The sequence below is a fragment of the Ambystoma mexicanum genome, chromosome 13, assembly GCF_040938575.1.
Source record: "Ambystoma mexicanum isolate Mex_15411 chromosome 13, UKY_AmexF1_1, whole genome shotgun sequence".
Taxonomy (NCBI): domain Eukaryota; kingdom Metazoa; phylum Chordata; class Amphibia; order Caudata; family Ambystomatidae; genus Ambystoma; species Ambystoma mexicanum.
In genome coordinates, this window is record NC_090938.1 from 84,794,452 (window position 1) to 84,821,644 (window position 27,193).

General features: G+C 46.2%; 1 protein-coding gene across 2 annotated transcripts in view; it reads left to right on the plus strand.

Moving 5' to 3' along the window:
- The window catches only part of MOV10 (Mov10 RNA helicase), a 196,037-nt gene that overhangs the window by 86,554 nt on the left and 82,290 nt on the right, over positions 1–27,193 (plus strand). For both annotated transcript variants that reach the window (XM_069633328.1, XM_069633329.1), the window contains exons 5-7: positions 15,018–15,258; positions 24,002–24,151; positions 26,171–26,333. In XM_069633328.1, the coding sequence (XP_069489429.1) occupies positions 15,018–15,258; positions 24,002–24,151; positions 26,171–26,333 (554 nt within the window). The remainder of the gene's footprint in view (positions 1–15,017; positions 15,259–24,001; positions 24,152–26,170; positions 26,334–27,193) is intronic.

Consider the following 27,193-nt stretch of genomic DNA (forward strand, 5'->3'; position numbering starts at 1 on the left):
GGTACAGCATTGGCCCCAGCAGAAAGCCATGGTTGGTGGGCCAGGAGGAAACTTGGGGTATAGCAAATCCCTTGAAATTAAGTGAAAACGCATTTGTTAAGGGAGAGTAAAGGTGATCATATTTAACACAACGAAACTACTGAAATTCAGTAATCTAATTTAGAGCAAGTCCACCTTAGCTATGCACCCCCTGTTGCGCAGCATGTGACCTCACTAATTACATCATACATGACCTCATCAATGAGATCAATAATTTGATGAAATGGGACATTACTGATGAAGTGAGCATTACTGATGAAATAGGTTGGAATATTTGTGGTGACCTCTTTAAAGACATATTTTAATACACAATAACATGACCTGTAACAGCACACAGTTACAGAAGTATATGATTGTGTGGTGCGTTGATTTCTAATACACTTTTAAAGTTTAGTTTGTAAGTAACTCTATAGAAATGGTTGGATTTGATGTATTAGTATGCAATTGCAATACTTCATTGCAGGGAAAGTACCTGATTCTGGTAAATCTTTTTCAGGTATTTCAAACCTAATATACACTCGGTATTGCTAATCCAGTAAGTGGAAGCCGTTTATCTGGTGCAACTCTAAGAGCATCAACCAGATTGACTGCTCTCCCACACATATTGTTTTGTACCTGACTCAGGCCTGGTCTTTAACTCTTTAAAGGTTCACTTAGCTGCTCTTTCAGCCTACACTACTTCACAACAGGTGGTGTCGTGCTGGAAGATACCAGTTATTAAACCTTTCATGGAGGGAGTAAAGAGAATTCACCCTCCCAGTTCTAACCCGGCTCCCGAATGAGACCTAAACGTGGTGTTGACTAGACTTATGGGGTCTCCTTTTGAGCCCATGTATAGAGCAAGTCTTAAAGATCTCACCTACAAGACTGCCTTTACCTATTACTTCCATTAGGAGAGTAAATGAATTACAAGCGCTCTTTCTGACCACTTTGTAACAGTTCAGAGAGAAGGTGGTTCTGTGCACTCACCCTAGGTTTGCACCTAAATTCATTACAAAGTTCTATGTGAACCAATCCATAGAACTATCAACATTCTTTTTAAAACCCTTCAAACATGGGAGAAAGAAGCCTGCACACTCTATGTACGACTAACAGTCATGTTTTACATGGAAAGGACTCCACGACTAAGAAAGACAAATCAGTTTTTTGTTTCACTGGCATCGGGTAGAGGAGACCCTGTCTCCAAATCTACTATATTTAGGTGGATTGTCACATGCATCACACTCTGTTACAATCTTGCTAAGAGAGAACTACCCTTCAAGCATAGAGCACATTCTACTCGAGACACTGGGGCATCCATAGCAGTCATTGCAAATGTTCCCATTGAGTCCATTTGCGAAGCGGCAACCTGGAGTTCTGTACACACCTTTACCAAACACTATTGCCTAGACACTTATTCTAGGTCTGATTCTCAGGTGGGACAAGCAGTACTAACACATCTTTTCACTACTGTTCATTCTCGCAACCCACCTCCAACTCCGGGTACTGCTCGCTAGTCTACGCACAGCATGTGATTCTAAGCAGATTAACAAGCATCAGAAGACATGCATTACTCACCGTAATAGCATTTCTGATGATTGTATCTGCTTAGATTCACATGCTCCCACCCTTCCTCCCCGCTTGGATGGAAGAACATAGACGTCTTAATACCGTCTCTCTTTTCTGTACTCACTCACGTTAGTCATAGGCTCCCTCATGGCAGAAAAAAATAAAATCGGAGGGACTTCGACGCGTGAGGGATTTTGGGTACACTGCACGTCACGATAGGGATAGTGCTACAGGCACGCCCATGTCAACGTCCCCTTTCGATTCTTGAAAGACAAGATTCAATACTCTGCAGTGACCATTGGCTGTCGGACTATATGCACAGCATGTGAATCTAAGCAGATGCCTTACTTAAGTAAGGCATGTCATTCCCCATAATGCGGTTTTATATGGCATTGTGAATCCCTTCATCTAATAAATGTCCTCTTGGGTTTTGCAATGTGAATATGCAGAGTTAAGCCTGCCCTGAGTTCCCCAATGCTTTGAGTTTCAGTGGTTTTATTGCGATTGTTTCTTACCTTGATCATGAACTAGGTTTTCATTGCACATATATAAATATTTTTTAAAACTTAAAAAAAAGTAACTGCAGTTACAATGGTCACTATGGAATAGGTTCTCATGATCCATAGACTTCATTGTAGCCGCAGCTATGGCATTACTGTCATCGTACCCGCGCCCACAATTAAGGATACCCACGGCTATAAGAGAACCATTAAGTGCTTTTTTAACACTGTATTAAACGGACCAATTAAGGATTATTGATCCATTTATACCATCTTTTATTGTCAGAGTGGCAACAGTACAGAGTAATTGAGACATGTAAAGCAGCCCCATGAACCCCCCCTGCCTCCCTCCCGTGGCCCTTAGTCTGTGGACGCTTCCCACTAGTTTGTTTACTGTGCCTGCTTCGGTTATGATACCCCTGTCAGGGAGCATCTTGGTCTCGCCGGGCTCGCCTGGCATTGGCAGGCTTGTAAATCAATGCAGGGAATTTCTGATCATATTCCAGCACGGGGGCCCGAATGTTCTGGAAGCGATGGAGGGTTCCGGCCTTTGCTGCTGTTACTTTTTCCACGATCAATATGTCCCAGATTTTTCCCCACCACTGGATTAACGAGGGGCCGTCCGGGGCTTTCCAGGAACGGGCGATCACTATTTTCCCTGCCAGAATTCATTGAGTTAGTAGTTTAGCTTTGTTTCTGGAGCGCGGATAGATCCTGGGAATCGGGGCCCCTAAGAGGACCGGCTCAGGCTCAAGGGGGAGGACCGTCTGGGTGATCTGTTCAATGGCCGCTAAGCATTGTTTCCAAAACTGTTGGATCCAAAGGAGCCCAGTCGGCCGCACCCTCTCCAGCAGCTAGGGTCCAGGGAGTGATTCATATGATGGAGCCTAAAGGTGGTGGGGGGGGGGACAGTAGTACCAGTGGAGCAGGATTTTGTATGCGCATTCTCTGTTGGTGACACATGCGTTGACACATGTTTGAGTCCAGATGTCCACCCAGGCTTGGTCCTCAACAGGGGTGTCCCAAGTCAGCCTCCCACTGAGCCATAGAACGTGTCTTTGAGGCCAGGAAGTCCCCCAGAAATCGTCTATATAGAGTGGAGATCCTGCCCCGAGCTGGGAGGTCTTTGAGGGTTAGTTCAAGGGTGGTGAGCGGGCGCGTGGCTGCTTGGAGGGTTTGGGGATGGGAACTCTGTGGCAAAGCTGAATATATGCGAATCGGTATTTCTTGAAGTTAAAACCTCTCCTTACATTGTTCAAAAGTGCAGGGTAGGCCTCCCTCATATAGCTGGTCCAAAGTTTCGAGGCCACCTGCTATCCAGTTCTGAAAATATCAGGGGTTTGCCCTGGGTGCGAAATTTGGGTTATGGAAGATTGGCGATAGGGGCCTCCGTTTCAGCGCCCATGTTTAGTTGCCAGCAGAAGGCCTTCCCAGCATTCTCTGAGGGGGCGGGATGTGTGGAAGAAATCGCAGGGGGAGAAGGAGCCTTGATTGTTCTAGTTCCACCCATCTAGGGCGGTCAGAGGTTATTTGCTATGCGCGAACGTGTGCTAGTTGCGCTGCCACACTGTAGGCTTGTAAGTCTGGGATCCCCAGTCCCTCCAGTCTTGCATCCCCCAGCAGTGACTTTTGGGGGATCCTGGCTTCTTTGCCCCTCCAGATAAACCGAAGCATCTTCCTCTACAGATTGCGAAGGGCGGGTGCTGGCATTGCCACCGGGAGGGATGAGCAGGCATAAAGAAATCTTGGGAGTAAGTTCATTTTGCATGCCGTTATGCGTCCCATCAATGACATTTCTTGGGTTGCCCAGCGTTTCAAGTCGTGCTCCAATTCTCTGAAGAGCCGGGGGAAGTTGACCTAAGAGTCCCTCGGGTTTGCAGGCACCTGGACCCCTAGTTAGGGAATGGTCTTCCTCTTCCATGCGATTGGGCACATCAGGACCAGTGCTTCCAGTGGAGAGACCTAAAGTTAATGGAGAAGCCAGTGACCTCTCCATAGCTGGTTATTTCAGATAGGGCGTGCTGTAGAGAGGAGAGGGCCTCTGTGATCGTGAGCAACACGTCATCTGCATATAGGGTCATTTTATGCTGGGATTGACCGACCTGGGGGCCCTTGTAATGACTATTCCGTCTGATCTTTTGGGCGAAGGCTTCCATGATAAGGGCGAATAACAGTGGTGATAGCGGGCAGCCCTGTTTGGTTCCGCCGGATCGGGGTGGAGAGTGAGCCATTAATCCTAAGGAGCTCTTTTGGAGCTTTAGCCAGGACCATTGCCTGGAACGCCGGGCCGAACCCAAAGGCCTCCAGGGTCAGGCTCATAAAGGACCAGTCCACCCTGTCAAACTCCTTGGTGGCGTCTAGAGCCATCAACACCAGGCCCAAAGAGTTCCGGGCTGCTAGGTCAACCAGGTTCAGGGCTCTGCGTATGTTGTCACCTGCAGATCTGTTTAGAATGAAGCCTGTCTGGTCAGGGCAAATTAGGTCAGGTAGAATGCGTGCTAGGCAGTTAGCAAGAATTTTGGAGTATAGGTTGGCATCAATGTTCAGGAGGGCTATTGGCCTGTAGGAGCCCGGTCTCTCGGGTCTTTCCCCGGTTTGTGTAGGAGGATAGTGGTAGATTCTTGCATTGAGGGGGTCACTGTCCCCGTCTCCCTGAAGGAGTTAAAAAGCGCCACCAAAGGGGGAACCAGCTGGGGTTTCAAAAATGTTATAGTCCCTAGCGGAAAATCCGTCGGGGCCTGGGATTTAAGGGACTTAATGGCTTCCTCAACCTCACCTGTGATCGGAGCCTTCAAGCTCTCCCTTGTTGTGCAGTCAGGGGAGGGCTGCTTCCCGCAGTATTCTTTTTGTTTATTCTGGTCCTCCGGGGGTGACGTCATTACTTGGGCCAGGTGGTCCGCCGCTAGCTGTTTTTTCGATTCTGCATATTGAATCGCCCCATGTGAGTCTCTGAGGCCGATGGTGCTACTACTGTTTACTTTAGCCACCAGCAGCTTGTTTGCCTTGTTCTTGACATAATAGAATGGTTTGGCTTTGACCATGAGTTGTGCAGTGTGTTCGGCATAGTGGGCCTCTAGTTTTTTCCTGGTGATACGGATAGCTCGCTGAGTCTTGAGGGGCCAGCCTTTTTTTCTCGTGAATTTCTTACACTACTTTAAGTTCTTGCTCAAGATCTAGGCATGCCTGTTGCCTGTGATGGAATGCCACTCCTTACGCGATTAGTTCTCCCTTGATCACAGCTTTCAGGGCATCCCAAGTGTTTTCGGGGGCAGTGTCCTCGACTGGATTTTCTGAGTTTTTGATCGCTGTTGCGGTCTTATCCCTTAGCAGCATTTCATTAAGAATTGGGTCGTACAGCGTCCATCTGGGAGGAGAATTTGGCTTGGGCATATGTGCTCGGATCTCCATGGTTCCAGGGGCGTGATCCGACAGGATTCGCAGACCGATGGCTACGTCCTTCATGTAGGTAAGCAGCTGGGCAGATGTCAGGAGGCGGTCAATCCTTGAGAATGTTCGGTGAACATAGAAATAGAAAGAGTAGTCCCTCTCGGAGGGGTGGAGCACCCGCCACAAGTCCACCACTTCAAGCGATCTGAACAGGCATAGGAGGCTAAGCGCCTGAGTAAAGTCTCTGGGGGTGTAGGGGAGGGGGTGATTTTTCCGATGTAGGGCCTGGCACTCTGTTGAAGTCTCCCCCAATTATGACTTGGCCTTCTATGAAGTGAGAGAGGGAGGAGCCCAGTGAGTCGTAGAAGGCTTCTTGCCCAGAGTTGGGGGGTGGGGTGGGGGTTTATACTGAGGCAAATGTGTACAGGTCTCCCAACATTAGGCATTTGACTGCCACAAATTGGCCTTCCGGGCAGGAAATTGTTTCTAGGACCTGTTGGCTTAGGCCCTTCCTGAAGACGATTGCCGTACCGCCTTTCTTGGAGCTCCCTGAGGCAAAGAGCTTGAGCGGAAAAAGTCTGGAGCAGAGCCACCCCCAGTCCACCGGTAGTAGATGAGTCTCCTGGATCAAAGCCACTGCTGCATCCTCGTCCTGGAGCTTTATCAAGATCGACTTGCGTTTGGCGGGGGAATTTAGTCAGTTGACATTAAGAGTGAGAAGTTTCAGGGTTTGATGCTCGTGAGCCTGCTCTAATCCCGCTGCCATGTTTGGGGGCGAGGGGTCAAAAGGGTGTGGATTAACCATCGTCTTGGGGAAATGCTAGAAATGCGTCACCCTGCTCTTGGGGTTTTAACCCGCGCCCCCAATGGGGTGTAACTTTAACTGGTGCGGGGGCCAACATTGTAGATGTGCCCATTCCCCTGGCAAACGGGGCCAATCGTATAGGTACAAGTAATGTGGAATTCCAAGGACTCATAGATGGAATGTGCCTTGGAAATGGGCATGGGCAGTGAGTAGGGCCCGCTGCGTTGAGTATTCGTAGGCTGAGTCAAGGTTGGTGAGGTTCATCTTCGGTGGCGCTAGGAAGTCAACAAGAGCGCGGGGAGAGGCACCACCGGTCACGGTTCCGAGTCTGAGTCCTGCCCCCCCCACCCGACGTGGGCTCAGCCTGTGAGTATGGTCCAGAAGGAGTTTGGGTTTGTCGAGGTGTGGGAGTAGGGATTGAAAAAAGTGCCCCACACATTCCGCCAGGTCCTTGTCCAGAACGGAAGATGGAATCCCATGAATTCGGAAGGTTGTTTCGCCGCACCCTATTTTCAAGATCTTCTTGCTTGAACTTGAGGATTTTGCATTTGTCCTGCAAGGTTCTGATTGAATGTTAGTTTTCTCCCAGAGTGACTTGCCTGGTCCTGGGAGCGGTAATCGATCTCTCCCAACCTTTGTTCCACTTCAGTCACCCTTTGATCGGTCTGCTCTAGCTTGGTGGTGAGCTCCGTCATGCAGGGTCTGAATTAGGACTTAATATCGGCCATAAAGGCCTGTATGTCCTCTTTGGTAGCCAGGGCATTTTTGTGGGGCGAGCTTGGGGGTGGGTGGGGGGGTAGAGTTTCTTTCCCTCGTCAGTCGTCATGAACATGGTGGCGAGTTGTGTTCCTTCCTTAATGTTCCAGAAAGAACATTAAGGAAGGGAACACAACTCAAAATTGTACTAAAAAAACTTTTTTACTCCCAACAATGTGTCTACTTCAGTAATCCCCTTACAAACTCCTTTAGAAGTAGCCAAGTAAACATCCAGTGTATCTGTGCTATTCCTTCAGATGTTTTACCAAACATTAAATAACCCAAATCCCCAACCAAAAATCTGTCCACAACTCTTACAACTAAGCTCTTTCTAAAACTCCTTCCAGAGTTCTATGATGATACCAGAAACACAGGTACTTGACCAATGCTTCAGATACTTTCACGATAAATGATCTCCTCATTATGTGAAGGAGATGCTTTACCTGAACAATCGGTTAATGAATTGTCAGATACTGGCTCACAATTTCTTTACCCTCCTCAAATGAAGTCTGTATGAACTCAACCACCTACAACTGCTAAAGGACACAGTTCTTCCCCAGTAGAATGTAAAATAAATGCCACCATCCAATACCATAACACCTTTCAACATGTAGCTTGGAAAAAACAATGAAATAATTACTTCAAACTATTATTGTAATTGGAGAAAAACCGCACACCTCCTGGAATAGCCTCGCCCGCTCTGCGTTTGCTAAACAGAGTGCCGGGGGTCGGGTCGCTCTCATTCCTCTGCGGGCTCCCTCTGCTCCTGTGGAATAGCCTCCCCCACCCTCTGCACCTTGAGCAGGATCTCCTCAAATTCCAGACGCTCCTTAAGACTTTCCTCTTCCTTTCCTTCCTGCTCTCCTGCTAATCCCACAGTTGCTGAATCTGTGTTCTTGGCCCTTATGCATCCTGGGGGCCTTGACCTCCACCCCAATTGTTCCCAAATCCCGTCTATCCACAGCACTTAGCATCTGCACACCCTCCGCTCTGGAGTCTGGCACTTACACCTCCCGTGGCCCAAGCCGTGTAGAACTCCACATTCCTAGCATTTCGTCTATGGCTCTCCCTCGAGCTCAGACCCCCACCCCCCACCATCCAGCACTGCCGTCCTCTTCCCTCTTCCTTTCTGTGCTTGCACGTTCTGAATACTCAAGAAGGCATAGTAGGCTCGTCCCTCCCACCTCAGGTCTTAAATATTGTGTTGTAATGCATTTCCTTCCATGCTCCCTCCCTGCCCTGTGGGTGCTTTGAAACAGTATAGTCTTATTGTATAAGTGCCTAAAAAGCAAACCATAAATAACTTGCCTGTATATCCGTGGCTATTCTGTACCTGCAGCTGACATGACCGCGGCTAGACCAGCCGGCAAAATACTTGATGCCCCATTCGCTTTTCTATAGCCGTGAGTTATGCACTGCCACATATATACCCGCAGCTGCACACCACGCCGCCTGATAGGTTTGTGGCCATAGCCGTGGTTAATTCACCACACCCAAAGACTTCACTTTCCTCATTGCTTTTTCTTCTGACTACTGAATAGCTTGTCTGTAAAGTAGATGGTTTTTGAGCAGACTACTCATTTCTTCCCATCTTCTTTCCCCTACTTTGTCAATTTTCCTCTTTCCTTTGTCCTGCCATTTGTTCTAAGTGCCCAAGACCTCAAATAACGAATTGACCATTTATTTTATGCAGTTTGTGTTGATGACTATTAGTGGTATGGTGAGTGGGTGGGGTTATAGTGGGTGTGGGGTAGGGTGAATGGTTGGGAGTACAGAGTGGAGGTAGGGTGAGTGGATGGGTGCAAGTACACAGGGTGTAGGGTGGGTGAAGTACAGAGGCTTGGAGTATGGTGGGTGGGTGTGGGTAGAAGGGGGTAAGATCGGTTGGATATAAGTGGGGGGGTACGGTGCACAGGGGTACAAAAACGTGGGGGTAGGATACATGGGCATGGGTGGGTGAACAGAGTGTGTGGTTGGGTAGGTGAGTAGAGGGGATAGGGGTAGGGTGGGTGTCGGGGTGCAGGTAGAAGTGGGGTAGAGTGTACGGGGTAGTGGCTGGACACATTTCAAAAGAGCAAATGTAAATGCCTCGGGCTTAACTCCTGTTGATAGATATCTGCCCTAATGCTATATCCCGATAATGCATGTTTACTGTTGATCTGTTCTCTTCTGATATATATGCGCTACTGGGCTTTGGAACGGGAATCTAAATTAAGCTGGTCCTGTGTTCTGCCATTGCGTTGCATTTCCAGCGTTTAGTTGCAATAACTTTGTCACCTTATCCGCCCTAATGCTATATCCCTAGTATATCCCCCCAGTACGCACTGCCTTTTGATATCAGTGAGGCGATACATAATGCAATTAGTGATGTCACCAGGATATTTGTGGCCAAAGTGAAAGCAGGCAGGGATCTAGGTAGAGGAAAAAGCAATACGATTTTAAACCGAACACCTATTTCCCACGTTTCAGACCCAAGAGGAGGCCATCAAGATCAGTACCTTTTTGTCAGGGTCCAGAAGTAGGAAACAACAAAAGGGCTATCACCCCAGTGGTATAAAAACAGGGCTAGGGGATTCCCCTCTTTCCTTTGTCATCTTATGATTAGTCCAGATCATTTTCCATGTCATTGTATCGCCCCCCCCCATCCCTAACACTGGGAAGAAGAGGATGCAACCAAGAGTAGTGAGGATTACCCATAGAAACCACATGGGGAAACTAAGGCAGTTGTCCAGTCGGCCCATGCATTTAATAATGATTACTTGCACCGGACTACACTTAACTCTTTTCAGGACTGAAGGACTGGCATGTCCTGTTAATTGAAGGCAAACCCAGCCCTGACCACACGCCTGCAGCCCATTGATGCAACATGTGTATAAGGAGGCTGCTGAGAGTGAGCAGGGAGAGCCGCAGTTGGGAGAGCAGAAGAGGGAGTCCCGCAGGGGATCCCTTCTCAGTGCCAGTCCATTTTCTGTCAGAAGCGGAGAGCGAGCTGTGGATGCTGTCTGGACCAAAGAAGCCAAGCAGCAGATATTGGCAGGAGCTGAAGGCTGGAGGAGAATGGCATGCCGAACACTGGCACAGTGTCTGCGAGGGCAGCATGCCCAGCGAGCAGGGTCTCCAAGGAGCCGGAGGGAGGCTGCCTGCATCCTGCTGGCAGCGTTCAGTGGAGTGCTTGTTCCCTTGGGACCTGTGCCGACCGCAAAGGTGTTTGAGGGGCAGGTGGTGAGAATCTGACATCAACCCCGTGCATCCTGAAGGGACTTCCTGTCAATGCGACGCTGCCTGGTAAGTTTCGTGAAGGTCAAAGAGAAAGGAACTCTGGAGCGTGAGTGTGACCGCAGCGGAGCAGGAGAAAGGCACAAACTGTAAAGCAGCACAGAATGAAAAGCAAGAAACAGATTGCAACAGAAAGCAGTGAAGAGTGTAAAGCGACACAAAGCAGGAAAGCAAGAGCACATCCTTTTGTGAACTTAGTCTACTATTGTCCACAAGAGGGGCATTGTGGGACTTGTAGTGAGAAGCGAAGTTAAATCAAAAAGCCAAAGGGGTCTGGGATCCACATATGAGAGTTAAAGGGGACCCATGTAATAAAGTACTTGGAACTACAAGCATTACCTCAGCCAAAAGGAAGCCAGTAATGTTTCAAGGAAAGGCATAAAGGTGAATAGAAGGGTGCAAGTGACCTGAAGGCAGAGAGAAGGTACAAGAGCGAAATAAATGTGCAAGAAGCAGGAAAAGGACAGGTGGTTGCACGAAAAGTAAAGTGAATGTAAAGGAAGGTACACAACAAGGTGATAGAAAAGAAAGGCAAAGAAGTTTGGATGGGCATAGTGAAGTGAAGGATAACAAAGGGGTGCAGTAAGAACCTGAACTTAGGAAAGAAGAAATGCAAGTACAGGAAATACAGAGGGGCTAAAGATTAGTGGTCGTGCTTAGGAGGAGCAAAGGATCCTGGCGTTTTCGAGATTCTACACCATGAGGAAAAGATGCCTCCTGTCAAGTGCAATTTTGTGTTTGATACTGAAGCGGTCTAAGCTTGGGGAAGGGAACCCTGAGAAGGTGAAAGAGAAACTGTTACATTTCTTGATATATTCCTTTTGTTGTTTGAACTTGGACAAGTTGAAGCTTGGGGAAGGGAATCCCAAAGAACCAAAGACATTGAAGTATTTGAGGCTATTGCAGGGGCCCTGTGGATAAGGTCTGAACAGGCCTTTTTGATTGAACTCATTTTTGTGACATTGACCAAACTACACCTGGTTAGAAGACCATCTGAAACCAACCTCTGTTTCCTATTTTCTGTTGAACCACTATTTTTCCTTTTTAAAGACTTCCGAACACATTTTTGTAAAGAGTGAGGACAAGCATAGGTTTAAACACAGACTGATTATTGTTTTGGACTTTTAGACATCGGCTGCCCTTAACCATCCCTTTTTATAGTTTGGCCCAGTTAGGCATTACACCAACCCACGAACCATACTAAATAAAGGTTTTGAAACTGACATCTTTGAGTCTGTCTCTCTCTTAATACCATGTCTGTCTCTCTAAACCTGTTCAAATGACACCAGGGTAGAGGTGAGGGCATGGAATCGGAAATGCATACAAAATTGTGTGCTCGAACATCCTCAGAATAATGTAATTGCACAAATGTATGGCTTAATAACTGCAGCTATTCTACTTCGCTGCATGCACAATAGCAACCAATCAACCCTGGTGCGATTCTGAATAGCCGCGCATATGCAAACAACCAATGAAACTGCTTGTTTGTGTTTGTCATATCCTTGGCTATCAAAAAAACGTGGGGGAAAAAAGTCCTGCCCTCAGCAACTGCCCCTAAATCAATGCATACTCCCATGATGGCCTCCTCACCCCCCTGCCCTCTCCCATTTCTCCTAGAACACTAGTTGTTTCTGTGATGATGGGTAGCTACGGCTATTCTGTCCCTACACCACCTCCAACTCCTTAAACTTGGTGTCCTAGTATTCTCTGCTCCCTTCCCCCCTCCCCCCCCCCACCACTCATTTCTACCCTAGGTAATAAAATGTACTGCTTTTTCGTTTTCGGCTAGCCATGGCATTAAATGTGGCCATCCTCTCGCCTCAAGGGGAGAAAATGGCGGCTGTTTCACACCTAGTTTCTTGGCAATTTACCTGAAATATAGCTATGTATGTATAGCTATGTAGTTTGGAGAAGGGGACACCCTCTTCATCAATATTTTAAAATGTACTGGACGTAATAACCCCAAGCCACAAAAGGATTGCTTGTCAAACGCTTGGTGCCAAAGTTGTTTAAATCCTGGTCAAAATCTTTCCAGCAGTTTTGGTTGTGTGGTCCAGTAAAAGTTGACCTTTTTTGTCTATGGGATAATTCATCTGGACTAGGCTGAAACAAAATGTATTTTGTTTACTTTTTTATTTTTCGAACAATATTTCCAGTCTGGAGGGGCCCGTGACTTAGAGATAGATAGAGATATTAGCTATATAGATATTATATATAATATCTATCATCTCTGTGGGGAAAGGATGGTCGCCGCCCTATTATCTGCTTGTACTGCCAGAAAAATCCTCTCGTTGGCACAGAGTGATAAACAATTTCTTCTTTTTCTAAATGAGAACACACAGAAAATCAATCTGGCAGTGAACTAAGGCGAGATGGTCGGTAAAATTTGGTGTGCGAGATAAGATTTTTATTTGTGGTTAAAGGTGAATCCCGCCCGAACATTCTTGGTGTTATCTGATGAACGATCTGAAATGCTTGTGGCTGAAAGATGAGGTGCATGGGGCGCAAAGAATTTAATGGTCCTTCGGTGATGTGGTGGAACAGCCCAGGATTTATTTTTGTGATTTTTATTTTATGACCCCTATAGTAAATTTAGGGAGTGAACAGTTAATTGTTTTTTTTTTTATTTTTTTGTATTTTGCACTACCCTATGGGGCGGCCTGTGATACCATAGACAATAATAAGACTTGTCAGAAACTCTGCACTGGTTGGAACATGTGATCGTACATTGATGTTTGTCAACCGTTCTGTGAATCTGAATTTTGCATCTAAAAAACACACACAAAAAACATGAAAGGTGGTCCCATTGAGGCAAGTTCATAGTCCTTGTGTGCTTTCTGGAAGGACATTTTGTCTGGCCTTGCCTGACTTGGATGACAGTGCTATACAGCTTCATGAACATTCCTCAGGATGAATCCAGTCTCCTGTAGCTGGAGTTATGATTTATCGTGTATTAGGTGTTTTGACATCCAACACTTGCAAGCAACGTTTGTTACTCCACCCCGGATTTCCAAAACTGAACAAGGCCATATGTGACCAAGTGTACGTGATTTTAATGGCATGGGTCCCTTTACCTACAGTAACACCCTCATTTGATATGCAGGCAGTCAAATATGGGACACCAACACAAGCAGGTGACGTAACCAGATTCACACAATTGGCCTCAAGCCCAGCAACCGTATCGCTCCAGCCCTAACATTTCTCCACTGGCTTCCAGCTGCTGCTCTGATCAAACCCTTTATCGTTCACAAGGCTTTCTGGAGCCTGGGACCCCGCTGCATCCAACTCTCTTCCTAAATACCTCCCTTCTAGAGCCCTTCGGTCTTCTGTCTCCAACTCTGTGCAGATCAGAATCCTCTCTAAGCCGAAAGTGGGGGTTAGCTCTTTCCTCCGCAGGAGCCTCCCTCTGGAATGGTCTCCCTGCCTCTCTGGCTTGAGCTGGATCTCCTCAAGACCCTGCTCTCCCCCCCCCCTTCCCTGCTAACACCCCCAGTCTGCCTAAGTGACCGGCAGCCTGGATCCCTCTGAGTTCTACAGGACCGCCCCCCCGCCAGTCCGCCCCCTTTCACACACTTAGCATGTGGACCTGCACCCCATGCAATTCCATGGCACTCGCCCTCTGTCCTCCCCTTAGCACTCGCCTAGCCTCTTACCCTCTCCCCTCCCCCCTTCTCACCCCCACGTTCACTGGTGCGCTCTGCTCTGTCACGCGCTTCCCTTTCCACCTAGCAGTTACCATTTGCACAAATGGAACCCCCCCCCCCCCCTCACCACCTCATGCCCTTCTTGTTACTGCACTTGCATGATCCAAGTGTCACAAGGCCTAGTGGGACCATGGTAATCTTTCTCCCTTGTGTCCCCCCACACCCCGCCTGCTTTTTTTGTTTTGTGGCACCTTACAAATTTCCAATAAAATTCAAATAAATAAAATGTGTCACTTGATCCTGTAACAACTTATTCCAACCTGGCATTAGATTTGGGACCTGGGCAAGTCTGCACAAACATTTATTTTTCATTTATGCCTGGAAGTGGTAGAAGTGCCTTGAGCTATCCATGTTAGTTTTCTTTACAGTTCAGTTTCTAATGCAAGGCTTGATTTTTCGAAGACTTGTATTTGGTGGAAGTCCCTTTTTTCTTTTTTTGTGAAAAAAGTTAATTTGCCTGTGCAGAGCGCGGCAGGTGCAAATGGCTTATGGTGCAATTTAGCGTTGCTTTTCACTAATTCTGCATTCTCAATTGGATGGTGGTCCCAGCCAGAATTTGCTTCCCATAATTTGCACACACCTTCATCGATTGGATGCAATAGTATTGATATGAATGTGGGGAAGACATGATTTTTTTGGTCTTTGACGATGGTGAGTTCTGTTTTTTACCTTTGCCGTTAAGCTGAGACTTCTTCAGAGCGTTTGTTCTTTTGAATACGCTGCTGCAGCATATGGGCGCAGTAACCTGTCGATTTTGCTTACGGTATCGGCACCTCTTCAGAAGACTGTCCGCATTTTTTTAATTTTTAGTTTGTATTGCATCTGGGGTTCACAAAATGCAAGCACTGTTCAGGTAGTAACCATGCTATATAACAGGTTGGAATGTAACTTGCATTATTTCCATGAGCCAATGAAAATGCAATAATGCATGCTTTTATCCTAGAACATTGCTTTATATCCAGTGTCTGTGCATTTTTCTAATCCTGCGGTTGTTTCATGCAGGGGACACCTACAAGGTCCTGGTCCATTGCCTGACGCAGTACTATGGCTACTTCCCCATTACTCTGGTGTTTGAGTTCAACAGCGCGGGGTCTGGCTCCTTCAGCATCGGGAGGTTCTTATCGGGCGTGTCCAACAGCAAGCTTGCCGAAGAACTGCGGCCTACCGCACCATACACACCCTACCAGACCGCCATCCGAAGGCCCACCACTTATCTCGACGACGAAGGCGTTCCACCAGACGAGTAAGATTTCATTCCTCACACTTTATTTCGGCGACAAACCTTAAATTGCAAAACGTCTTATACAAAACATAAAATAAAAAAAATAAACTTGCTAGCAGCGCTTTGAGTTACGAATAGGAGTACAACATACAATGACAGCCAGGGCAGGATTAAAGTGCAAGTGCCAAATAAAATGATGCGTAATCCTAGTCCAGACTCGGAGATTAATAGGAGTTCCTTTCGTTCATACAAGGTCTTGTCCGACTACGGGCTGTTGAAAAGAAAAAATACTATTTAAGATTCATATCATAAAAATCATTGTATCCTAAAATCATTAAAAAATGTCACTACTTATCAGACCAGAAACCTAGATACAGTGCCACATTTAAGCGCAGGATTTATACGAGGGAGATATTACACCAGCTCTCCTCAGCTATGCCCTATGTAGACATTTGGCAACATAGTGCACCATTGTTGGATCATTGGATCTTATGCAGGAATACATTACCTGAGCTTCTTTCTGGATACACACCTATCTAAATACTTGAAGTAGATGGTGTTGGGTAAGATTTTCATAGTAATGAAAAATCTACCTGACCTGTGTCGACCCCAGAACCTTTTGCTTTACTGGTGGATTCATTTTCATTATACCTCCCTGAGTGGGAATTTTGTTTTTCCACACTCAGTCTGTTACTCTTTTTATAGGTAACCTTCTCTGGCTAACCTTGTGAGAACTACAGTTCCCAAGGGTAGAAGGGATCTTTCGATCCCTTTTTACATTTTACTATGCGAGACCTGCCCCTGCCGCCCCCACCCCCACCCTCACCCTCACCGTATGTGGAGAGCTGGGGAGATGCAATGTGTCCCCTTTTCACACTAAAAACGGTAACCATTCTGTTAAAGGGACAAGCTTACCTTTAATGGCTGGTGGCAGTGATACATTTTACTAATTCGGTGCAACTTTACCATAGGCTGTTTGCACAGCTGCAGTAAAGGCACCCAAGGGTGCTCATTTTACCCAAATGAGCCCAGTCTTCTTTTTTCGCAATTTTAGTGTTTCATGTCCTTCCTTCTCCTGGCATCCAGGGTAGAAAATTCTTTTGTGTGATTTTTATCTTCGGCCTGTGTCCCATGGAGTCCCCGCTCAGGCTCCAGTCTGTATGTGAAGGCAGGAAGCAGGGGAGGAGTCCAACACACAGCCCTTTTGTCTTCCTCCTTGCCTGAATGGGGGCAAATCCCAGTGGGGGGGCTGGTTGTCCTGATTGGATAACAGACCGCACCTTGTTGTAAAATGCAGGGAGAGAATGCACAAGTTGTGCTGTAGTCCCTGTTAAATACTCAGAACCTAGAAGCTGAAGACCAGTTGACCACTGGAAAAAAACCGAAGAGGATGAAGGGAAAGTGGCTGAGATTTCCAGCGACCGGAGAGCCTGTTGTGTAACTGGAGCCTGCTGTAGCCCTTCCTTCCAATCGACCTGGGGACTCTGAAAATGATGACCCAGAGCCTAGTGAGAACCACTAGACTCGAGAAGACCTCAGTTATGAGCTATTCCACGCGTAGCTGCGACCTTGCGTTGCTGCAATACCCCAATACCCTTGGACCTCGAGCCATCTGGCGGTGCATGGTCTGCCGAATTTCGAATTGCACTGCAACTTTGTGGGCATCCTGCTGGAACACCAAGGACACGTATCAAGTCAGAAGGGTCCCTTCACCAGAGTGCTGGACCTTTGTAACAACGAGAATCCGACCAGCGACATTCGTTCTTGATCAGAATGGCACTGAATCTATGAAAATCCGTAGCCGGCAAAGCCCTCCGAGTTCTGCCGCCGGAAGTCCTCCGTCTTGTCCTCAAGACTGAGGCACAGGAACAGGGGTCTGCTTGGCTGTAGCAAGGAGCAATCAAGCTCGAACACTTTCTTCAAACCAGAGGTACTGTGGGGGCTTGGGGTACTTCACATATTGCCATACGTCGTGCTTTCACAGTTGAGGAGTGCACTGGCTTACCTTTTGGAGTTTTGCACAGGCTTAACGGCTTGTGTTCTTTCAGTGAGTTTCTTGAGCTATCTGACTTAGTGAAAGACTTGTCAAAGAAGTGCATCAGAACTATTGAAGTAGTCAAATTGACTTTGGCTGTCCTGGCTCCTTAAAGGCACCCTTCTCCATCTATTCGGCATTGCTTGTCCCCTCATAAGTTGTAATTTGTTGAACACTTTTACTGCTGGGAAAGGCTTACCTAGATTTCATTAGAGGATTCAATCTGTCTTCACATTATAAGAAAGTGTTCTAACCTTTCTGGAAAGTAGATATAAGGTTGGTTTACTTACCTTAGACATGTTCTGCCATCCTGGAAAGTAGATATAAGGTTATGTTACTCAACTGCGGATTGGTTGTGCCTCGTCCCTAAAAGTAATGCTGTTGGCTTCACTTACACACTAATTTCTTTGAAAGAAATGGGTACGTTTCCCACCTGGGTCTTGCTTCCCCTGAATCTGCTAGAATAAGTCTGCATTGGGCTTTACCTACCTAGAATAACCTAGAGACATTTATAAAGAGTAACACTGGGTTTTGTTTACCCTGGTCTGTTTTAGACGGACACAAAAACAGTGTTAGGTTTATACCTGCCCCAAGTTGTTGATGGCTCTTTGTAAATGGGTTTTACTTACCTTGAGTTAGCTTTGTGCCATCCTAAAATCAGTTGGAGTTGCTGCTCATCTCAATCTGTTTCACTGATCTCAAAAGCACCTGTAATTGAATATTACATCCTTAGGTTTTACTCACCTTGTATAACTGTTTTATCACAAATAGTCATAAGTTTTTACAGTACTTAGAATAAGTGTTCCACTATTCACAAAACCGATATTGTCCCGTTGACTTGTGATTTCTTGCTGAGCATCACTGTACAACTGTTAGGGTCTACTACCCTGGTATTTCTGAATGTAATCTGAAAGTAACCATTGGGTTTACTCCACAAGAATGTGTGTCCTATACTGAATGAGTTTTTTTAAAAGGCTTGACTTTCCTAGAACTACTGTTAATATGCTTTGGTCTGTGTACTTTCAAGGATTGTTTTTTTTGTTTTGTGTGTGTTTGTCTTTGACCTGTACTTACCCCAAGACTTGACTTGGCCTAATTGTAGTTTTAAAAAATAAAACTTTTATTGTATAATACTTCTGGTTGTCAGTGTTTGTATTTGATTCATTTGTGTGTTCTAGATTGTCTACAGCCCGCTCTCCCCAAGATGAGCCTGGCGGCTCTGTCTATGCTACTCTGAACTCTGGTGGTACAGCCTTATAGTAAGAGTGGAGTCTTGTACTGTCTCAGTTGAATGGTTTTGATGAAGTCGGGTAGAACGTCAGAAAAACTGCTCTAACAGTTATCTGGCTCTTAAGTCCTTATATCCTGCACAGAATATCATAAAACGAACTAGGGTTTTGCCTTGAAACCCAGCCCCCCCACCACATGCCGGGCACACTGTGCCTTCAGACCCTTGCAAGCTTCTTGTGAAGCGCGCCACTCAAGGTGTTCGAAAATTCTATGTATAAGGCCAGTGCAAATCGTGGGCTTTTAATGTACAGATAATTTTCGAACCCAAAGTCGTCTGTTCCTTAACTATAGTCGACCGGTGTGAAGCTTGTCACACTTCCACCATCAAGCTTCTGGAGTGCTTTAACTCTTTTCAGTCTCCTTAGATTCCTTGTTCCTCTTGTGAACAACACAAAGCTTCTGGGTTCAATGCCAGCAGACTTCACATGTTTGAACCAGGGATACAATCTCAATCCTTCCATGGACAGCATCTGGGATAAAGCATCTCTGTGCCTGATTGAGCTCAGGGAGGGCCAGACTCTAAAGTAGTGGTTTCATCCTGGTAAGATCTTCCATCGCTTGATGGTCTCATTCCATTTGCAAACTTCCATCTGTTGGCAAAGTAGGAGTTTCATGAACTTATTTTCAGCAGTACTCAGAATATGGTCCCGCGTATGCCCCAGAGCTCTGCTCGATAGGTGAATGAAGAGGGCTTGAAGTATATGGATCTGAAGCGCTGGAGTGATTGCATCCCACCATGGCTATAATGGTACCTCCTAATTCCTCTGCTATACTTTTCCAAAGCAGCTGTGGCTTTGACTTGCTGAGTCCAAAGACTATTTTCAAAGAATTTGATACCTAGATCACTATAGGTGGATACCTTATACCGTCAACTCCATGTTTAGTTTTCTGTTTGACCATTCTATGCCTGAAGACCATAGTTTTAATTTTTTCTTTAACTCCAGGTGTAGCTTTTTGCATTTGTCTATATTGATGGCCCAGTGATGTTTGAGACCCATTGGAGATGTTGCTAGTACTACTGTGTTGTTGGCCAAAAAGAGCTCCCCTCCCCAATCTAGGTGGGTCAGAACAATGCACCATCAGTTCTTCTATTACTTCATTGATGTACAGCTAGAGTGATGCTAAAACCCACCTTTGCCTTACTTCCTCTGTATGGGCTCTGTCGGTTCATCTTCCGGACCCCAAGGTAATGGCGCTTTTTGTTTCTAGTATGATATGAAATGATAGTTTATTTATAACGTGCTGAATACCTGGAGGTTTCGAAATGCGTACCCGGGGATCGAACCTGTGTTGCTCCGTGTCATCTTGCTTCCAAGGCGAGCACGTTGCCCCTGAGCTATCCTCCCGAGACAATCGCATATATAGTATATAGCAACATAACTGGGAGGTCACGTGGAATGTTCTTGCTGGCAAGTACCTGTTAATGGAGCTTTCTAGGAACCCAGTCAAAAGTGGTTCCAAGATCGAGGACTGCATATAGAATAGTTCATCTCTGTAAGATCAATTCCAACCGAGATCATTGGCTTAGCGTGCTGGTGCCCTGTTGGAAACCGGCTTGAAGGTGATTTATTCCGGTTGAGTCTGCCCAGTCTTGTATGCGCTCCAAAACTACTTTGGCGTAGATCTTACTGACCCCGTTGAGCAGAGAAATTGTGCGATGTTTCCCTGACCGGTTCCTATCACCCTTCTTAAAGTTGGGAACAATGTCTGCTTTGCGCCATTTTTGAGGGGCAGTTCTTGTGTTTAGCACTGCGTTCAGCACTGGGGCCCAATTCAATGTAAGGTCTAATCCGATTTTGTCTTCGTCTCTTCCACCGCCCTTCCCCTGTCCTAATAGTTACCACCCTATTTCACAGGCGAATAGTGCATGGGAGCGACCTGTGAACACTCGTATCGGTTTAGGACACCAAACGTATCCAACTGGTTTGACTTAATCCTGCCATTATAAGGTTCAAGTCGCAAGAAATTCCACACGTGAGATTTCATCTTATGTTTCCAAAGGTCAAGTAGATACATGTCTGACTGAATATAATGTAATTGGATGGTGTTCAGTCTTGAATGCTTAAATCAAAGGTCCATCCTTTCGTTCTAGTAGCTTCTAGAGGGATTTTCACAGGTGGCACTTTTAGACCCCTGGGACAACTTTACTGGGAACTAATTCTCTACAAAACTAGTCATTTGCCATAGAGGCTGATTTTGTTTTTTTGGAATAGGCCAGTGGTAGACTGGAGTGGTGAACATGACCAGGGATGGTGTTGGGTGTTTCACACTCTGGTCTTAAGGTGACTTGTTTGTGGTGTATGACTCAGATATGAAATTAATCCCTTCTCTGTCCGATTGATGGGTGCATATATCGATTATCCGTAGCGGAGACGAGGCTACAATATGGCAATTTTGCTTAATCGCAGAGTATCCCACAGCATGGACCCCCTCGTGCCCACCAAAAGCGATCGGGCTGCAGCCAAAATGGCCTTTTCCACTGTGGTGGCAACATTCCCTGCACCAACCCAGACAACTTCTGAGAAGCATCCTGTGATCTTTGGGTTCCTGCATAGAATTGGCAGTAGCACAACACTAATGCCTACTGAGTTTTTAAAAATGTTTTATTTGTATGTGCGCTGCCATAGTCCTTATGACTCATAAGGTGTCCCCCAAAGGTGCTTCCAGGTATTTTCGGAGTGTTGCCAGGCTGGTGGTGGATTCTTCTCCTCTGTGGTTCGACAGGATGAATTAATTTTACCTCGCTGGGTCCTTTCTGATTGAACTCCTAATCATCAAGATGGAGGTTGAAGTGTCTCGGGCCTGTGGCGGGTCATGTGACTAGGCATTGTCCATCTTTGTGTTTTAGAGGAAGTGGCCATCTTTGGCCTCTGGGTGTGATACTGCTGAGGGGAAATCCTAATTCTTACCACATGTGGTAGCTCACCAATCGTTTTGCTGACCTTTTTGGTTTTGTGGCTTGTTGGTCTCCCGGCCAGTCTGAATCCAGAACCTGGATGAGGGTGTGGCGCTTTAATTGCTTTCCCTTTTGAGTCCCTATGACCCATGCCACGAGTATCCCAAAAGTACCTCTTAGTGTCCTAGACTTGCCCTCTGTTATTCATGTGGCTAGACTGGTGGTGGATTGTGTACCTGCATAAAGTAGTTCCACTTGGTGGAATCCATTTTACCTGGCTGGCTCCCTTTTGATCCCCCTTCTCCATTTCCCAAAATGGAGGTTACCTTGTATGCCTTTAGGACCTGAGGTGCTGCACGAATAATAACCCTTGTCTGTCTTTGTGGTTGTGAGGCGAAGTGGCCATCCTGGAAACGACTGGCGGGTGCCTGTGTTATTCATTCCTTTGTTACAGGCCCTTCCAGGTTGCATGGGTGTGCTTGAAGGGATGGTCTGCCATTGATTGACCCCCGCCTCACCCCTTTGGATTATTTCTGGTGTGATTAGATGCTGTTTCCCGAAGGTGGGTGGGTGAGGGGCAAATCCCCTGGCCCGCTCACCTAATCTACTGCTGGACTCTGTACCTGCTTTCTTGAATGGCTTCCTGGTGCAGGGACAAACGTCCTGCACCAGCATCCTTTGCAGTGGTCGTAGTGTACAAAAAGAAGTAGTGGAACTAGGTTCTCTGCTGGCCTGGCCCTGCTCCCTATAAACCCCATCACCACGCCCCCTTGCATGCGCAATCCAAACCCCCAAATAAACACACCTGCTGTTTTTAAGGGAATGTTCAGTGCATTGCACTGAAGTGCAAGTTTCAACTTCTTCCTGCACTTTTATTTTAAAACTAAATCATTCCGGAATGGCTTCTTTTAACTATAAAGTATGGGAATGGGAACATTAGAGTAGCACCGCTCCCGCCCAGTTCCAGATCACTGATCCTTTGATGATCTGAAGAATCTGACGGCGAAGCTCTGTTGCCCCGATGACCAGTAACCTGCTCCAGTGCTATTTTCCGTGGACTTGGTGGGGGAAATTGTGTTTGTAGTTCTTGCTCTAATTCCTCATCGCCATGCAGCTCTTGTCCGTGCCTGCATCAATGGAAACAACCAACTAGAGAATCTTCTACGTAGGACTTAAAGTATGTACTCTGGTTCCATTGCCCTCCAGCAGAAAGCTCGAGAGGACTGTGCTGTTTCGACTTGCGCAACTACAGCATCCACTCTCCTCCTGGTGTTTCTGTGGCTAGCTCCCATCCAAGGAATGGTGGATCATCTTTCTCCCCTTGTGTATCCTTCATGACTCCACACTCAGAAGTCCTATCCTGTACCATAGGACCTTGTGGGGACTCTGCATCGACTACTGATAACCGCATCCTGTTGATGCAGCAGTTGCTCTCGCACCAACCCTTGACCTGGGATTTACTGGATAGAGAGTAATCATTCTATGTCTTGTCCCTCCTGCACCCTTCTCATGGCTGGATTCCCTCGGTGGTCGATGAACCACTTGTGGAGCAACTGGGAACTGCCAACTACCGGCTGTTGTCGATCCCAGGGTATTGCTCTTTTGAGAGTCTTCATATATTTATTCATCTCTGCACCTCTTCACCTTCAAGAGACTCACTAGGGCTTCTTTCCATCGGCAATGATCTTTGAGGCACTTTCGTACAGCGGTAACTCTTTCCTGATAAAGACTGCCCTACTAGCATGACTTGCCTCTCTTGGTCTCTACTTGAACTTGCCAGGATAGACAACAAATATTTGTCATAATTGTTGCTGTCTTTACTTCTAGGCGGGATGCTCCATTAATTCTGAAGAACGTACTTAAAAATGTGGCATTTGCCTGATTAGCTATGAGATGATAGGTTATTTATAATGCGCGTAATACCCAGAGGTTTCTAAGCGCGGAGCCGGGAATCGAACCTGTGGTGCTCTGTGACGTCTTGCTTCCAAGGCTAGCACGTTGCCCCTGAGCGATCGTCCCAAGACCCACTTCTACTTACTTTACAAAATACTTACCAGTATGTGTATACTTTTTTCGCTTTGCCTTTTCATATAGATTGTATTCTCATGAAAATGCTTATGGTGTGGACATTCGCTCATTGGGTATTAAGGAAAAGTGTGTACATACCCGACACCATGCCACGTCGCTGCTTGAGAATTAGGCCTGGCCTGCGCGCTCTCTCGTGATTACCACTTGGGTAGCCTGGTGAACACGCCGGACTGATGCGCCAGGACTACAATAATTCAGGGAAATCTCCCTAGTATCCTGCTTGCATGTTTGCACAGTAGTTGTGCATTTGAACATAAATGCTCAGTGTGCATCAGGGAGTGGATGGGGGCAGGGGGGTTAGTAAACCTGCCTCTTAATGGTGTAATAAGGAGATATTTTGCATATGGATTTGTTTCTGAACACAATCGCTAAACTCTGCAAATCTGTAACGAGAAGGTGTTCCTTCTGGAATGAGTGGGTAACAGTGTCTTTTCTTTACTTTTCTATCTTGGCAGCTTCTTGGATTATGAATTGGAGCGGGATGTCCCTCTGGGTCAGTACAACTACCCCATGCAGCTGAAGAACACCGTCCATCAGATAATTCAGCTGGGACTAGATGGCGCCAGGCCGACTGCTTCCGTGCCGGAGGACACCAGGAAAGTTATGTAAGTAACCAGAACGTGCCTTTGCAAAGTCTTTCTCCAAGAATGAAGCCAACGTTTAGCCCTTGTTCCTGGCAGGGTGGGGGGGGGGGGGGTTGGGAAGTCTGTAGGCAATGCCATTTTACTGGTGTGTTTTAACCAGAGGTGTATTATGTTGAATGTTGCCAAAGTAAATTTAAACTAGTGTTTTGGCATTTCTTGCAAATGTGCACAAGTCTGTTTTCTAATCCGGGTCCTGAGGCACTGGGTTCTACGTCCTTGAAATGTCCTCCAGGGGGCCCAATACCAAGCACCCTTTTTATAGTTTGGGCGAGACTTTGGTGAGCAGGAGGACACCTGTTGGGTTCGATTTCAAGTTGTACATTTCCTGTCTTGAGTTTCCTGCACTAGGACTGATCAGCCTACTTTTGATGATCCGCTGGTGGTAAGATGGGGCAGTCTTTTGCGAGTGCTGGGCTCCAAGATTGTTTGGTTTTTTGATTACAGGTTAAACATTAATTCTGTAACTTGGTAGCTGTTTAAGCAAACGACTTTCCTCCTTCAACCCACAAAACTAGGATGATTTTGCTATTGCTACAGTGAGGCTCTAAAAAGTTACTCTCGATACGCGGTGTCTTCCAATGCAGAGTATGTGACCTTTGCGCTCCAAAAGTACCAATAACATTACCATGGTAACATTTCAAGAAAGTGATTTATATGCTTCCGCAACCAATTTCTAATCCTCTTGAACACTATTTGGTATTAGTCCTCTATCAAATAAATTGTTTAGCCAGGAAATGGCACATTTTCAAATGAAAAATCCACTTGAATGTATGCGTGGAATGTTTTTTTGTAAAGGGGGCGGGACAGAAGAGTGGGAGGAGTTGGTGAGGTTGTGCATTGCTTCCCGTCAATGTACAGCAGGAGGTGGTCGTGGGTAGCAATTAGAATATGTTTTGCTTGGGTTTCCCAGTCCTATACGCCTACAGGGACAACTTGACAATGGGCAAACATCTAAAATCCAGAAGCGCAGATTCCCTTAGAGGCCGTGCAAAAAGTAAACAACACAAAGTAATTGGTGGAGCCAGCAGAGCAAATGCTTTCTTCCAAATCCAATTTCAAAATAGATTGCGAAGGTCTGGATTGTTTTGAAGTGGGATATGTGACTGGTGGCTGGGGTACACCAAGGGGAAACTGAGGAAGCGGTCGGTAGGAATTGTCTCCCGCCATCAGGACATTGATGGAAGAACCTTGGTAGGACGGCGTGGATGTAGCGCAGCTGTGAGAAACTGCAAAGGATCGTCGATGGCACACAATGGATCCAGGACTTTTCAGTAGAAACAATGTTGCTGATTTAGGGCCACATTAGTGGTTGGCCTCAGCTGTTAGTAAATAAATTAACACACATGTAATCGGAGCAACTGTAACCTATCTTTTTGAAAGGGATATTGAGCAGCCTCTATGGTAATTTTGGGTGTGCATAGGTTGTAGCACCCACTAAATGAAGCCAATTTTAACTGTGTGGGGGGGTGATTAGGGGGCGGGGGGGGAAGAGGGTGATTCAGGGTTGTAACCCATTTTTGGCACAAGAACTTCAACAAACCCTCCCCCACCACCCCCCCCACCCCCACCCCCCCCAGGATCACGGGTTATGAGCAATGTGACTATTTAAACCACAGTAAATTGTATCCTTGAAACAAATCACCTTTTTCCACTACATATACATCGGATCCCAAACGTTGCTGTTGTATGTACAGTACAGCACAGTATGCTCACTTGCGGGTTCTGCTGCAAATTGGACCTAGGCCTGTAGAGCAAAAACCTAAAAAGGAATGGTAAACCGAAGCCACATAGGACTGTAAACTTTCACTTGACGGCCATTCATTCCTCTACCATCTGTACATAAGAACATTCTAGGACACATTGGATGGCTATGCTCTTGCAGGAACCATATAACCTTTCACCTGTAGGGCATTCTGCTTAGTCCAAAGGTTGAAAAGTGATTGATGAAATCTAAATTATTTTCTTTACATTCTATTCTAGGTCCCTCCTATCCACAGACCTGCAGTTTGCGCACTACAAGGAGCGATTCCAGCTCCTCCTGCAGCTGGAGGAGATCCAGATGGAGGTCGACATCCGAAGATACGATCAGACGGACATGAGCATGATGAAAGATGCCACGAACAAGCGGTTGCTTGTGCTGGCTGTAAGAGCTATGAAGCAATTTGCCTTGGTTGTGTACTTGTTTTAGTCCGATTCAGTAGTAATCCACAAACTACTTCCAGAAAAAGCTTTTGTCCGGCACCGATTAACCGCCACATTCTATTATCCGGCATCTCCCATTGTCAAGAGGTGAAACTGGTCTGGTTAAAAAGGAATACAGTATACGTTTCCATGCTGGACCACCAATTGCCACAATGGTAGAATGTCAATAAACCAAGCATAATTGGTGTCATCAAGCTTGTTATCGGCTCTGCCACCTGATCACCAATCTTTGGTTTTCAGGCGTAGTTGGTGGCATTGTTGCTAGTCTCCATGCTGGACAACATAACTTAATGTAATCCCGAAACATTTATTTTCTGATCTGGAATTTATGAAAATACTTTAAAAATGAAAACCCCATTCTAACATTTTAGAGCAAATAGTCCAGTAAATCAGATATTCACAATCCTGTGCACAAGTAAGGTTCAAGTTCGCATTCATAGTTGGTGAGGTCCTGGCATAAGAGTCTATGAAATAGTTTTACTTGCAGCAACACGTCCCCGTTTCAAAAAGAATTTCCATTTCTGGAGAGAATTGCAATGTGTTCGGCAGGAGAGGAGATGAAATGGTAGTTTTACGGTCTTTGGGGAATGAGGAATAATCCACCAGGTCTGTTTCCAGGGAGAGCAAGGCGAAATTTCAGCTTTTCAATGATACAAGTCTTTGCTTGCCTTTCTAACCTAAATAGTTGTCCTGTCTACTCGTGATTTTATTCTTATACACAATCTGGTATATGACTTTGCTCCAGATTCTTGTAATGCAGGTTACTATTTGTAGATCAACCGTAAAAATGTCTAATTTCGA